The following is a 16,342-nucleotide window of genomic DNA, read 5'->3' as shown; positions in this document are numbered from 1 at the left end:
TGAAAAAAATCTTTTTTTTTAACTTTGATAAATTTGTTTAGGTTTTATCTGCTGATCTTACAGAAAAAATTCTTGCTTTTCCACATAAATTTAAAAATAATGGTTCTTTTTACAGTGCTTGTACTTTGTAAAGCTTGTATCTCCCTGACAATTAGATGCAGCCTCATGATAAAAAGTTATTCCAAGAATTTTAGCTAATAATGATTTAAAATTTTAAAAAACTTTTAAGCACTATTTTGTTTCACCACCTTTCCCTCTTTTTTCATTAAAACAACAAAATATTTTAAACTAACACTAAGAAATTATTTCATCTTTATTAAATATCAGCTTTCTCATTTGTAAAATGGCAGTAAAAATTCTTACGAGAGTCCTACCATGGCCCTGAGGATAAGATGATAGTTTCTAACAAGTTTTTGAAAGAATTGAACATCATATGCTTACTAAGGCAATATTAAGGTATTACAATGATTACATTAAGGCAAAATTAGCATACTGGAAGAAATATACAGCTTACTCTAGGTTAGGGTCATGAATTGAGACTAGTAATACAGTTTAGGCAAAATATAAGGAGCTGTATGCCTCTGACACCTTATGAATGATATTTGCATTAAAAAATAAACTGAACATAATTTAATTAGATCTTTAAAACTCTTTGTTTAGAAGAAAACAAAACTGCCTTTCAAACTTATTCTGACATGCAGCTACAGGATATTCAGTACTTGATGGAAAACATCTGGGCCTCACAGTCGGTTCTCAGCGCCTGGGACGATATCAATGATCTGGTCCTGGTCAGATGGGATAAAAACCTAGAGTGGTCTCCCTGGAACTGCATTCTTCTCACCAAAGATGAAGCAGTTGCTCATCTTAAGCTAATAAATATTGAAGAGGTAAGAATTTGTGCTTTATTTGGGGTGTTAATTTATTCATTGGAATTATCATGGGTAACTTGATTGCCTTTATATGCATTCCATATTGATTTAAATACTTCCCCATTGGATTAAGAAACAGAATTTATAGATTAATAGTAACAAAACATGTGGATGATATGGAAGGCAGAGGTTAAAATAACTAGATTATATTCAATTGTGTGCATGTAAAAATATGTGGAAAAGAATTCCACTATTGTGTGTAATTATAATGTACCAGCAAAAATATATTTTTTTAGATTACAAAGGGAAGCTATAACATATAACAGGTAAAGATAAGTGATTTGAATGAAAAAATACCTAAACATGATGCCACTACCTTCTAACAGCAAGTTCAAGCCCATTAATTCCACAATTAATTCCATGAGGGTAAAGATTTTGTTTCATTTATTTGCATCTGTACTCTAATACCCATAATTGTGCCTGTCACTGGCTAGGAGTTTTAATAAGTATTTATTGAAAAACAAAGTAAATATTACTACCACAAAGGTATTATGAAACTCAGCATCTGTCCTTTGATTGATTAATAATTATCACAAGGTTGCCTAAAAGTATACTCAATTGACAAATGTATTTTCTTCATAATTTTGTACTTTAAATGGCAATCGTACTGATGGGGCTTTTTTTTTTTTTTTTTTTTTGCTTCTAACTTGGAGTAGGGAAAGCACTGCCAAAATTAAAAACCATTTAGTTTCAATAACTTACAAGATGCAATCTGTAAAACATTTTGATGAACAAAATTGAGGGCCCCCTGAAGAGTTTCTAGAGAGCTCCATTTACACTACCCAAGCCCAGCATCTCAAGGCTGATACTGATTCTCTGCCTTCAGTTGGTTACACTGCTGCACCTTCAATTCCAGGCATGATGTCAGCTAAAGGAAAATAAAGAAATGATGTCAAATAATCATTTATAATAGTGCCATTCCCTGTCTTTTTTTTTTTTAGAGTGGGGTAGGGTTACTTGTCTAGTATAAAAGGAGAAACTAGTTAAATGTTTTAGCTTTTTTTTTTTTTTTTAAATAATTTTCAGAGTCTCAAGTATTCAGGCTAAGAAAAATTTTACTCTAGGGATTGAAAAAAAGGGCAGCAAGAAATTGAGGCTGTGTTAAATGTTATATTTAGTAAACTAAGCTGCCTTATAAATATTTAATCACTGGAAGCATAGCCAATACTAGCAATATCATTTCATCTAGGACCCAAAATAAGATTGAAGTTCATTCCCAGAGCTGATATTCCAGTGCTTCTTCAATTAATCCACACAACTCCCTTTGTGTATTTAATGAAATTATTGAAGTATCAAATTAAATGTCCTATTCACAAGCATTTTTAATTTCAGGGTGCCAATCTTTCTGAATTTCTGGAAGTGAAGCGAAGGTTTTCAGCCAAACTCAAAAAAATGTTTGCCTTTTTTATGGTTTGGGCTGATATAATCTTTTAAGTAATAATATTTGGTCTAGTTAAAGAATATTGCATGTTTTATAACAAGTTAAAGAACTTCCAGAATTTCCTTAGTGCACAGAGATAAATGCTTTCTCAGTAAGTCAAAAATACTTAAAATTTAAAATAATCTCGACTCCCTGCAATCTCACAAGTTATAGGAAAGGCATGGAGAAAGACTTCTGTTCTGTGAACCTAAGGAAGGCAGATGGATCTCTCAAAGTGTGTACATTGGCCAGAGTAGGAACAATTGTGGACTAAAAATCAGCAGTCCTGACCCAGTTCTTCCCTAGCTTTTTCACTAACAACCTGCCCTCTTTGCTTCATGAATTTTTAGATTAGCTAAAAATGTGGAATCTGTAAAAAGAACGAAAGCAGCCCTGTCTTTGAATTCTGGCATTCTCCTTTATGAGTTAGGCTTGGGGAAGGTTGCTAATGTCTTGATGCCCCAGTTTTCTCATCTATAAAAAGGAGATAATGTTATCTCATCACAGGAAAGAACTGAATAGCCTACTGTTTAAAGCTCTCAGCTTAGTGTTGTGCATGAATCAACTTGGGTAGTAACTATGTATGTAAAATGACAGTATTTTAAAATTTTTTGGTGCATTTTATTTTTAATTGTAAGAAGAGCAATGCATTATTGGTTTAAGTATATGAACAGGTTAAAATAATATAAAGAATAAAAGTCTCCTGATATCCACCCATTCCTATGCACATTCCATAGAAAACTTATATTTCTTATATACAATTTAATGAAATCTTTCTAAAAGTGTCTATGTGCAAGTATCTTTGTGTGCACATATATATATGCCTACATATATGTATATATACACATATATTTACACATACTTTTAATTTAAAGTATGTACATATAGTTTCATTTATTTCATGTAAAAATTGCTGTGTAACTTGATTTTTTGGGTTGGCTTAACAACAGATAGTGGGTTACTTTCCATATTATATTATTTTTAAAGAGTAACTTAATATTTCCTTGAATGCATATACCCTAATATACTTGGCTCATCTTTTTTAATTTTTAGATTTGTAAGGATACTTTGGAATCTGCAAGATTTTATACATGTATACATTAACCTAGCAACACAGAAATGTTTTAGTTTTCCTTGGATGAAATACGGACAAACGCTGGAACAAAATTAGATTAGTGCCAAGGACAAGTATTTATCTACTAAATTTTTCTGTAAAGAGGAAACTTTTTAAAAAAACTAGGATATTTCTGTATAAAACTTTCTGTAAAAATACTAGCCATTGTATATTCTATTGTCATGTATAACTAAAAAGAACCAATTAAGAAAAATGAATACCAAATCCATTGGCCCTTTTTCCCCAGGGCTGACTTTACCTTAGATTTGACCCTATAAAGCGATTTTTAGTGGGAGAATTTCTTACTCTCAGAAAGTAATGTACAGGTGATTGGTTGAAAAGAGAATAAGAGTAATAAAGAGAATAGATGAAGTTTATTAATTTAATCAGAATTTACCTTTAAAAACATTTTTAGTTGTAGATGGACACAGTATCTTTATTATATTTATATGTGGCACTGAGGATGGAACCCAATGCCTTACACGTGCTAGGCAAGAGCTCCACCACTGAGCTACAATGCCAGCCCACCAGGATTTATTTTTGAATGTATTAAATATTATGCAAGGTGCTTAGAGAAAAATGCAGAAATATAATGAATGTGATTCATCATTGTTTTGGATGCTTTCAGGCTTAACCCCAACATGAGAATGAGCCATTTACCATGACTTGTCAAATGTGAGTCTAGTTTTCTTTATGTAGCAAGGTCAGAGGTTGGCAGTCCCAGGCCAGTGGTAGGAAACTCAGGCTCTTGGAAACTCAAGCCTTCTGATTTCCCTCAGCCAGCTTCAACCTTTGGTTTTCATTATCATGCTTGTGGATTCTTAAGTCATAAATTGGCATAAATTACATTATATCTGATCCCAAGTATGGTCAAGGACTAAAATATGCTTAATACGTGAGTCTTCCCATTCTTAAAAATCTCTTCAAAAAACTTTTCTATAGCTAAACTGTGTGTGTGTGTGTGTGTGTGTGTGTGTGTGTGTGTGTAAATATAAATTTGTTACTTGTTACGTGGAAATTCCTAGCTTGAATAAAGACCAGAAAGTTGGGAACATCTAACCCTATATAAAACTAAGCCTGTACCTATAAATGGAAAAGAGAATGAATATATTAGACAGGTAACTTGCAGTGGTTTGGACTTGAGAGGCCAGAAGAAGACTCGGGGAAGGCTTCTAGTTTGAAACATCATAGACTGAGCCCTGAAAGATAACACAAAGTAAGAGAAAACAGGCAACAAACCTGTATTCTGTGGATAATGAACTTTTAAACAAAGACACTGAGACACAGCAACGTTTTTACCTGATGACATACATCCGTGGTGACTTTTAATAGAATTTAATTTTCTTTTCTTTTCAGGAATATGGACAAGTATTTATCCACAAGATCAAACACAAACATATCCTGGCTAAGAACTACTTTTCTCAGATTCCAGCATTGGCTTCCTATATAGTTGATCGTGGAGAATTTAATGAGATCAGAAAAAAATATTATACTGATACATCTCCTAAAATTATAAAAGTCAATGGGCCTCATTCTTAGAGGATCCAGAAATACTTGTTTGATGACAAACCTTTTCATCCACTGCTAAGAGAGTAATACAGTATTGCATGATATGGAAATGGAATTTTATCTTTTTATTAATTTTAATTATATTTTGTTTTTCATAGTATGATAAATTGTGTGAAGAGAAAACATCTCTATAAATGTTTCTTTGTTAGGCATTAGTTTTAAACTGAACTGTGATTTTGTTACTGAAATGAATAATTTAAAGAGAACCTTTAGTTTTAAATTTTTTCATGCTAAATTTAAAAAAAAAGTAAATCTTTAGAGTTAAAATACAACATCCAAACAAAAACAAGACCTAACATTTAATGCAAATAATTTAAGATAAAATATAATTGTAGGAGAGTAGTCAGAGAATTCTCTTTCTTGAAACTATAAGTAGGATGAAAGACTGTATTTCAATATAGGAATTCTATCTTTGTCTTTTAATATCTACTTTTATCTTCTTTTTTAAAATCCCAGTAAAAAAACTAAAACTATTTGTAAACACAGACACAATAACCTGCATTTAATTTTGTAAACAAGGCAAATAGTGGAGCTACTATTCTATGAGAAAAATAACTCCCCGTGGGGCAATGGTGAACTCTTTGGCGAGAATAGATATGATCAAGTGAGACACAACAGCCCAGAAGAATGACCTGGACCACATGTTTGTCAGGGCTTAGTGTATATGCACAGTTGTATATCAGTCTTAACAAGAAAGAGATGGCACATTTAAAATACCATCACTTCAGAAGAGGACCTATTATAAAATGTGGGTGGAGTATAGGGAAATAGTGTCAGAACCCAGGTTCAGTTTGAGGTGTGCAGAAACTACCTCTTCTCTCAAAGGAACCCCAGCGGGGGAAACCTGGGAAAAAAAAGAGTGCAAAGAAGGCTTTGGAGAGGATCAGTGACAGACTATCCATGGCACTGCCAGCTTTGGGTGATCTCATGGAGAAAGAAAAAGACCACCCCATTTCAAATTTCCCTTCCTCCAGTGTGTTTGGGTTTCCCATAAGCAGAACCCAAGGGGAAAGCTAGAAGAGGAGTGATCAGAAGTCATATGGCTTCAGGACAAACAGCAAGGTGGATAAAGGGTTGGAGTAGATCTGGAGGATGGAGAGAAACTATCAACACAGAGAGGGAACTAAAAATGAAGGTCTATAATTCAAACAGCAGCATTTCACTCACAATTATAGAAAAATGTAAAATTTCCTCCTAATTCTAATCAGCAATTAATGAAGCTGTTCTTTTAAGTTAAGTGATCAAGAATTTCATTCTGTATGCATATTTGATAACATTTTCTCAACACATTTTCTAGGATGTCTACACTTTTTCTTAGCAAAAGCACCTTGCATTGCCATTGTTAAGGAACTGAACATCAGAGAGGAAAGTGATGTCATTTTTGTACACAATCCAGACATCCTGGGAACTTTCTAAACAACATATTACAGAGGGGACTAGATTAGGGACATTTAAAAAAATTTGTTCTAATTAATTATACATGGATGCATTTTTGACACATCATACATAAATGGAGTATAACTTCTCATCTTCTAGTTGTATTTGAGGTAGAATCACACTGGTCCTGTAATCATATGCACACATAGGGTAATAATGTAGGATTCATTCTGTTATCCTTCCTACTCTAATCCCTCTCCCCTCCCTCCATTTCCCTCTGTCTAATCCAAAGTACCTCCATTTTCCCTACCCTCCCCCCACCCCATTGTAAATTAGCAGCTGCATATCAGAGAAAACATTCAGCCTTTGGTTCTTTGGGATTGGCTTATTTTGCCTAGCATGATATTCTCCTGCTCTGTCCCTTTACCAGCAAATGCCATAATAGATTGGAGACATTTTGGTCACTGATAAAATGACAACAGTTTAACACAGACTTACGCAAGTTTACACTGGAACACAAGTAACCAGATTTTCCCACAAGACTGTGAGAATTTGACAGCTCTGAGAAGTAAGGGCTGGGAAGGCAGCGAGGGGGAGATAGATAGGGGTAAATAAAGAATTTAGGAATTCCCCTATTGACTCATGGGTGAAGCTGCTGACAGCAATGTAGGAACACAAGTCTGGAGTAAAATTGACAGGGCTGGAAAGGTGATTTGAGGCCTGAGAGAAAGTCAGAGGGTGGGTATTTATTTCCCATCTGTTTTTTGATGTGTCATTGGTGGCTGCTTTTCTCTGCCCAAGCCCATGGCTCCAGTTGGGTGATCATCCCTCCCTCAATTCAAATTTGGATTCTGGAAATCATTCTTTCCCTTTTCTCCTTTAGTTCACAAGTGAGTGTCTTTCTTTTTGTAGCTAGTTTACTTTTTCTTGCTGGTTTCCTTAAATAATGTCTTCTCCTTTGTAAACAGTCTTGTTATTAACATGCTTCTCAAACTAAATAGCCTGAGTATACCAATTGGTTCCTGGTAGATCCTGACTAAAGCAGAAATTGATCCCAGGAGACCAACCTTAAAATGGAATCCTCGGCTTGGATTGCTCACACATTTGAGGAACATATGGGCATCCTCCTTGCTGGTGGGGGATAATGATAATAACGCAGCATGTGTCAGCAACATGGTTACTCAAATTATCATCAGTGGTGGCACAGCATGGGGTGCAGATGGAGAGCAGAGCACAAGGAAGGAGATCCAGTGTTTGAGGGCTAGTCTACATATCCAGCAATTTTCTGGGTCTCAAGCCTATATATTAAGTTCTGAATTCTAGGTAAGAACATATATTTGGCTTGACATAATCTCTTACTTTATTATTTTTAGTCTAATATCCTTAGGGATATACTCTTATCTTACTCTCCTGACTCTTGATAAGAAATGCCAAGATGTTAGAGCTCTTCAGTGTACAGCTAATTTATATGAGGCCACACTTTGATCTTCCTCATCAGTATCCTTAATGTAGAATGAGATCTGTTAGGAGGGCAGATTTAATTGACAGAACAGCTCTGTAAACCTTACAGTCAGTCTCTCGACTTAATCGTCAGTCACATCTGCCCTACATATACAGAAAATAAGGAGTTTCTTTGTAGTTGTTGCAAAGACATTCTGATTTTTTTTTTTAAATCAGGACCTTAAAATGACCATTCAAAACTTTCAACTTATCCTTTTCTTTTTGAGTCTCCTTTAAGGTAAGAAAGACTCACTCCTTGCCATAATCTTTGTCATCAAAGTGACTATGTGCTTGAAGTATTTGGTCTCCTTGTGCTTTATTCTCCATCTGCACCCCATACTGTGCCACTGCTGGTGGTAATTTAGGTAACCATGGCACTACCACATGCTACATATTTTATTATACCACACTCCAACAAGGATGTTGTCCATATATTCCTCAGATATGTGAGCAGTCTGAGCCTAGGCTACAGTAAGTAGCCTAGAGTGTCAAAAGTGGTCAAATCTAATGAGCTTGAGATGCCAGAAATTCCCTGGAAAACATAAAAGCTCAGGAAAATGATGCATGGTTGGAGTGTGGATCTTTCATGTGAAACCTTCCCAGATACTTTCTAGAAATATCTTATTGAGGCATGAAGTTCAAGAAATGCCTTGGTGAGTGGATTACCAGCGTCATTGAAAATCTCTGTGATGGCCGGTCCCTGTAGTCTTAAGATGACAATAGGTGTGCTGAAATTTGAATTTGATAATCTGATTTAGTGGGAATAATGTGATAGGGAAGTTGGGGGTTTGGGGGTGAAGCTTAACTGTAAGAGAAGAAGTAAGTTGAGTTATAAGAAGTGTCCTAGGGACAAAAAATTTAAAATACAACAAATATCAGTGATGGTTTTACAGAAATTGGAACCCTTGCACCCTACTTGTAGGAATGTAAAATGATGCAGTTGCAATGGAAAATATTGGGAAGTTTCTTCAAAAATTGAAAGTAGAGCTACCATATGATCCAACAGTCCAATTTCTGGGTATTTATAAAAAAAATTGAAATTCAGATTTTAAAGAAATTTTGGCACTCACTCTCACGTTCACTGTAACATTATTCACATGCCAAAATAAGGAAACAATGTGAATGTTTATCAATAAATGAACACATTTTAAAAAGTTGTACATATATACAGTGAAATACTATTCAGCCTTAGAAAAAGAAATCTTGCAATACTTGATAGTATGGATGAAACTTGAGGACATTATGCTAAGTGAAATAAATCAACCAGACAGGACAAAGACTGAAGGGTCCATTTATATGAGGTATCTGAAATAATTAAAGAGGCAAAAAACAGAAGTGTGGGTGCTGCCAGCTGGTGGGGAAGGGGGAAACTGAAGGTGCTAATCAATGGGTATAAAATTTCATTTATGAAAGATGAGTAAGTTCCAGACTTACTCATATAAGTAAGTAATGAGTAAGTAATGAGTACCCATATGCTGTGCAGATACATATCTGCAGACAACAATGCTATATTTATTGTGTACTAAAAAAATGTTAAGAAGGTAGATTTTAAGTGCTCTTACCACCCTAAAACCAAAAACAAAGGCCCAAGAGACAGAGTGACTTGATCCTCTAGGAATTTATCACAATGATAATTTATAATATTGATGATCAGATTTATAGGAAGGAAATGTATTCGTTTCCTAGGGTCATTATAACAAGTTGTGATGAACTTAGCTTAAAGTAACAGAAATGAATTTTCTCACAGTTTTTAGGGGTCAGCAGTCTGAAATCAAGGTGCTGGCAGAGTTACGTTCCCCCTCCTGGGGAGAACCTTCCCTTGTGTCTAACAGCTTCTGATGGCTCTCACTGTTGCCTGCTTCTTTGGCTTCATTGTCCCAGTCTCTGCCTCTGGGTGTTGAAGTGGGGAATCATAATCTTTGCAGAATTCTCAGACTTAAACCACTTCACAGACCCAGAGCTTCTGAATGGACAGAAAGGTTGGCTTCTGCACACTTATAGATGTTTACGGTGAATCAGGCCATTTCTAGTATTTTTTACCAGGGGACAGTGCCCTGGGGAAAGGTAAATACCCAGACCTTATAAGTGTTCTTAGATACTGGCTTTGAAATATGGCTCTGTTCTCCAGAGATTCAAAACATCCTATGGCCTGCTGGACAGAATAGGGGTATGTGATATCTAGTTGATAGATCAGTTATTGGTCTAAGTACATTCAGTAATAGGTGCATGATGACCATCAACTTATTCTATGTTTATTTCCCCAATCCAAGAAAATAAAGTGGGAAATGTATACTTTTTTTGTTTTATTGAAAATATTGCCATACATCTTGTGACTCATGTGTGAGGGTTCCTATTATAATACTAGGGGGAAAAAAAGCCCTTGAAACTACTTCAATCTTTTCCTCTCACAGAAAGAATAAACCAAAATAATACAGCATGCATGAGGGAACGGATGCCACCAAATACTGGAGAAGTAATGATTACCACCATATTCCCATTTAGCTGTGCCTTAGGCTGGTGTCAATCCTAATCAGGTCTTAAAGGAAGGCTGTGGCATAGCGTAAAGTTAATCAGATGATGATACCAATTGCAGTTGTGGTCACAGGTGTGGCATCTTTATTGGAGCAAGGCTATACCTTTCCAGCTCTTTACATATACCTACCAATACACTGTTTTCCATTAACAAAATCACATTCATTTAGCTTCACAAATCAGAGACAGCAGCGAGGCTTCATTGCCTTACCTCATTACTTCATTACCCTTACCTGTTCTCCGTCGTAATCCAGAGGAACCCTGGTTGTTTTGCTGCCATGCTGGTGCACAGTTGGGTGCTATTTATGTACTGAGCCTAGCAAGCTTGAAGTAACAAGCAGTCTTCAAGTCTTAGGGTATGCAGGAGGGTGGGAGACAAGTCCTTTGAGAGAATTGAGAAATCCGCCACACTGGCTAGAGTGATGAATTTCAATTTCTAGGAAGAAATCAAGTGGATACTAAGCAGTGTGGATATAGAGAATTATATATGGAACTCAGTATTCTTTGGGGGCCTTTGAAAACTTCTTTGTCCCAAAGTAAAGGTTAATCGAGAGCTACAGCAATCAAATAAGGCAAGGTGAATGAGGACTTGACCTTTCAGAAGTGAAGATTTGGCTTCTGACAGGAGGTAAAGAATTCTGACCAGCTTTGGTTGACTAATCCAACTAAAACTTTGGAACCAATTATAGAAATGAGGACTTTGGTAGCTTTGTTTTCTCTTTGCTTGTTATATGTATATACTAATCATTTTATGTTTCTCTTCTCATTACTACTTAATATATAAGTTCATGCAGATTAAATTTAAAATTCATTCTTTAGATAATAGAATTTAGGCAGGCTGTGACTGAATTTGAGAAGTAAATAACATAACTACTGATAGATTCAATAGCTATTGGAACCACGAATCTCGTAATTTGGGAGAAAATGTAAGAACATCATTTATCACAGCCACATCAGTGTTTATAGCAGCACAATTCACAATAGCTAAACTGTGGAAGCAACCTAGATGCCCTTCAGTAAATAAATGGACAAAGAAAAATGTGGTATATATACATACTGGAATATTATTCAGCATTAAAAAAGGATAAAATCATGGCATTTGCAGGTAAATGGATGGAGCTGGAGAATATAATGCTAAGTGAAGTTAGCTAATCCCCCCAAAACAAATTTCTCTAATATAAGGATGCTGATTCATGATGGGGTTTCAGGGGCCATGAGAGGATTAGATGAACACTAGATAGGGAAAAGGGGTGGGAGGGGAAGGGAGTGGCATAGGGGTAGGAAAGATGGTGGAATGAGATGGACATCATTACCCTAAGTGCATGTAAGAAGACACGAATGGTCTAACTCTACTTTGTGTACAACCAGAGATATGAAAAATTGTGCTCTATATGTGTAATATGAATTATAATGCATCCTTTCATATATAATAAAGTAGAAAGAATAAAAATAAAAAAATAAATAACCAAACTTATAAAAAAAGAATGTCATTTGTATGCTGGACAGGCATATTGTTAGGAAGCATAGGAAACTTAAACTTAGGTAAAAGATTGCAAATAGGAGCTGAGAAGTCAGAGATGTCAACTAGGCCAGTTGTCATCTCCTTGTTCCCTACTCCAAAACCATCCTTCTTTGCCTTGGTATGATATTAGAGTAGTCCCTAAGTAGTTTTCCTTGGTCAGCTGGGACCATGTTAAGTCAGTGGAGGCAACTGGAGGGACAATGTAGTGAGGGGCTAATGTTCTTGGTTCCCATGTGCTTTTCCATGCTGGTTTCTTTCATGCATGGTGAGGAGCAATGAGAAGAACACCCAGTGGCACACACCTTCCAGAAAAATTTTCCAGCATTTCCATGGGTGGCTGAAATGGCCATTGGTGGCATTCATTCCCCAGTGAGTGTTGTCAACATCCAAGTGGGTGGCTTCCTAGGAATCTTCCAGCAACCTGGAGGGCACTTTCCTAACACCACTTTGCCAACACCAGCTTGCAGCACCTCAGCAAACTTCTCTACCACAGCTCTGTCCTTTCCAGTAAGGGCTGAAGCAGCCTCAAGTGGGTCAGCTTTCCAAATTTGTTTTCTCCTTGGACTATCTGCTCCACCTTAGAGGTAGTGGTGGCTCTCTGCATGTGCTGTTACGGTACCCTGTTTAGAGTTCTCTTAGCAGTAGCTAATCTTTATATCTCTTAATGTTTATATAATCTTCATATTAAAAATTCCCTGTTTGTGGAATCTCCATACCAATTTCCAGAGTGTTGTAACAACTTGCAGCCCCATCAGCAATGTACGAATGTATCTTTTGCCCCACATCCTCACCAACATTTATTGTTACTTGTATTCTTGATAATTGCCATTCTGACTGGAGTGACAGGAAATCTCAGTGTAGTTTTAATTTGCATTTCTCTAATTGCTAGAGATGTTGAACATTTTTTTGTATATTTGCTGACCAATCAGTCATATTTCTTCTCCTGTGAAGTATCTGTTTAATTCCTTTGCCCATTTGGGATCAGATTATTTGGTTGTCTTGGAGGAAGTGTTAAGGTTTTTGAGTTTTTTTAAAATATATCCTAGTGATTAATGCTGTATCTGAGGTGCAGATGGCAAAGATTTTCTCCCATTCTGTAGGCTCTCTCTTCATGTTCTTGATTGTTTCCTTTGCTGTGAGGAAGCTTTTTAGTTTGAATCCATCCCATTTATTTATTCTTGATTTTACTTCTGGTACTTTAGGAGCCTTGTTGAGGAATTTTGTTCCTAATCTGACAAGATACCATTTGACCCATTTATCCTATTCTTTGGTATATACCCCCGCCTCCCCCCAAAAAACCTTAAAAATAGCATATTATAGTGACATGGCCAAAGCAATGTTCATAGTAGTTCAATTCACAATAGCTAACTTATGGAACCAACCTAGGTGCCCTTCAACAGAGGAATGGATAAAGAAAATGTGGTACATATGGGGCTGGAGTTTTGGCTTAGTGGTAGAGTGCTAGCCTAGCATGTGCAAGGTGCTGGGTTCAATCATCAGCACCACATAAAAATTAATAAATAAAATAAAGGTATTGTGTCCAACTACAATTAAAAATTAAGAAAAGAAAATGTGGCACATATACACAATGGAATATTACTCAGCCATAAATAAGAATGAAATTGTGGCATTTGATGGTAAATGGATAGAACTGGAGACTATCATGCTAAGTGAAATGGCCAATCCCCCCAAAAACGAAGGCTGAATGTTGTCTCTGATATGCAGATGCTAGCTCACAATGGGTGGTGATGTGGAGGGGAGGGAAGAATAGAAGTTCATTGAATTAGAAAAAGGGGGATGAAGGGAAGTGAGGAGGGATGGAAATAGTAAATTGGACATAATTTTCCTATGTACATATATTAATACACGACCAGTGTAACTCCACATCATGTACAGCCACAAAAAGGGGAAGTTATACTCCATGTATGTATGATATTTCAAAATACATTGTACTGTCATGAATAACTAAAAAGAACAAATAAATTTTTTTAAAAAAAAATTTCCTGTTTGGGGCTGGGATGTGGCTCAAGCGGTAACGAGCTCGCCTGGCATGTGCGGGGCGCTGGGTTCCATCCTCAGCACCACATACAAATAAAATAAAGATGTTGTGTCCACCAAAAACTAAAAATAAATATTAAAAAGAAAATTCTCTCCTCTCTCTCTCTCTCTCTCTCTCTCTCTTTAAAAAAATAAATAAAATAAAATAAAATAAATTCCCTGTTTGAATGACAGGGACCTGACCATTGTTGTATCATTGCTGTATCGACTGAACATTGATATAGCAGGGAATGTTTAGGTATCCTCTCCTGATCCCCCACCATAAAGAAAAATACACAATACTAAGTGGGCTTCTTAGATTCTGTAGGCAACACTATTTTTGGTTGTGCAGCTCACACCTACTTATCAGTAAACTTTAGAGCCAGTTTTGAGTGAGGTACAGGCACTACAGTCACATAAACTTTCCTTCCACATGGGTCTCGTGACCCAGCAGACTCAATGGTATTGGCTGTGTCTGCAGAAAATAGAGATGCCATGTGGAGCCTCTGACAAGCCCCATTAGAGAATAATAACATGGATATCAAGGGTAATAAACTTTTGCTTATCTTGGTTCATGGTAGAAACTGAACACCTGATCTTAATTCATTAAGAGACTATGTTATTCAAAATGCCCATAATAAACTGTGTTATCAGATCCACCCAATCACAATGCTGACTATGCATAGCATAATTCCATTGTAATGTGGAAGTGGGGTGGGGGGGAGAGGAGAGAGAGAGAGAGAGAGAGATACAGAAGGTACATATTACCTAAGGCAGAGACTTTAGACTCATGGGAAGTTTGTTCCTTCCCTGTTCCCATTTTCCTATTTGTGCCTCTTATGGAGAATTCCCTATAAACATTTAAATGGAGTTTTAAAAATGAACTGGTCTTTGGAATGATCAATATACCTGGTTAATAGATGGTCTGATCTAAGGCAGAGCCTGCACACATGAGGCCTGTTGGGTTGCAGCATCACTCCAGGTGACCATGGAAGGCAGAGATGAAGAGAATTCTCATAGGGGATGGAATCTCAGGTGATATATCTGGTATCTGGTTACCACCTTCTTCCTTTTTTTTTTTTTTAATTCAGGGGTGCTCAACCACTGAGCCACATCCCCAGCCACCCCCCTTTTTATTTTGAGGTAGGATCTTGCCAAGTTGCTTAGGGCCTTGCTAAGTTACTGAGGCTGAGGCTGGCTTTGGACTTATGATCCTCCTTCTTCAGCCTCCTGAGCTGCTGGGATTATAGGCGTGCACCACCATGCCTGGCTGGTTACCTTTTTTTTGTGAAATAGGAGATGGTTGGTAGTATAGATCTATATAGTTCCATGACAGTGGCTGAAAAGTTGATCAACTGACAAGAGATTTAGAAAGACTATTAGAAAATTGGGGACAAGGAGTACTGGGGAGACATGTGGGAAGACACACCCTGTCCAGTGTGCTTCAGGAGTATTCACTGCTGAGGAGATGATCACTAATTAAGTGAACAAAATGATTCTTCCTGTGATGGATATCAGCTCCTTTTGCTGACTTTGCTGGTGCATGCTCAGTGGACCCATTTACTAAGGGACAGTCCCAATATGGATGGAGCATATCTATAGACTTAACAACTCATATTTTTCCTCACTTGCCTATCATCACCATTGCATGCCTTATCTACCAATAGCACAAGGAAATAATAGACCACAAGATGATTATATTCCACAGAGAAACCGGCAGTTCATCTAGTGGCTGTTTCATTATATTTAATCCTTTTCATTAGAGAGTGAACAGAAATTTGTTCTCATGAAGATGGATACTTAACAACATATGCATTTGTCTTATCTGCTTTTAGTGTTTCTGTCCACACAGTCACTCATGAACCTTCAGAAAACCTAACTCATCACTATGGCATCACACACTATATTACCTTCCCAGAGAATATAGTATGTGGTACTTATAGTATGAGATATAGTATGTGGTACTTTCTTTCCTAGAAAAGGAAGTGGGACAGTGAGTTCGTCTTCACAAAACATACTGATCTTACAATGTCCCCTCTCAGAAATAATTGACTTGATGAAATGAAATGGCCTACTCAAGGATCTGTTGTGGCACCACCTGAATAACAACACTCAAGAGTTGGAGTGCTGTCCTACCAGATGCACTACATGCGTGAAATCCTTGGCTGATATGTGGTGCTGTGTCACTCACACACAGAATAATGGGTAAAGCTGGCTGATGGACATCATTGTCTATCCTGTCTTCACAGCACAGGGCTGGGAACAAAAGGGTAAAGCTGAGAGTGGCCTCTTTCACTATTGCACACAAATCCTACCTACAGAGTTACCACTTCCCATCCCTT

General features: G+C 36.7%; 1 protein-coding gene across 1 annotated transcript in view; it reads left to right on the top strand.

Annotated features, from left to right (window-relative positions):
- The window catches only part of Iqub (IQ motif and ubiquitin domain containing), a 56,930-nt gene extending 51,928 nt beyond the window's left edge, over nt 1–5,002 (top strand). Inside the window, exons 11-12 of the mRNA XM_076853537.2 lie at nt 702–887; nt 4,820–5,002. Of these exons, the coding sequence (XP_076709652.2) occupies nt 702–887; nt 4,820–5,002 (369 nt within the window). The remainder of the gene's footprint in view (nt 1–701; nt 888–4,819) is intronic.
- The last annotated feature ends 11,340 nt before the right edge of the window (nt 5,003–16,342 follow it).

The sequence above is a fragment of the Callospermophilus lateralis genome, chromosome 1, assembly GCF_048772815.1.
Source record: "Callospermophilus lateralis isolate mCalLat2 chromosome 1, mCalLat2.hap1, whole genome shotgun sequence".
In the NCBI taxonomy this organism is placed as follows: domain Eukaryota; kingdom Metazoa; phylum Chordata; class Mammalia; order Rodentia; family Sciuridae; genus Callospermophilus; species Callospermophilus lateralis.
The sequence above is the reverse complement of the archived record's forward strand: the minus strand, read 5'-3'. Positions and strand labels throughout refer to the sequence as shown.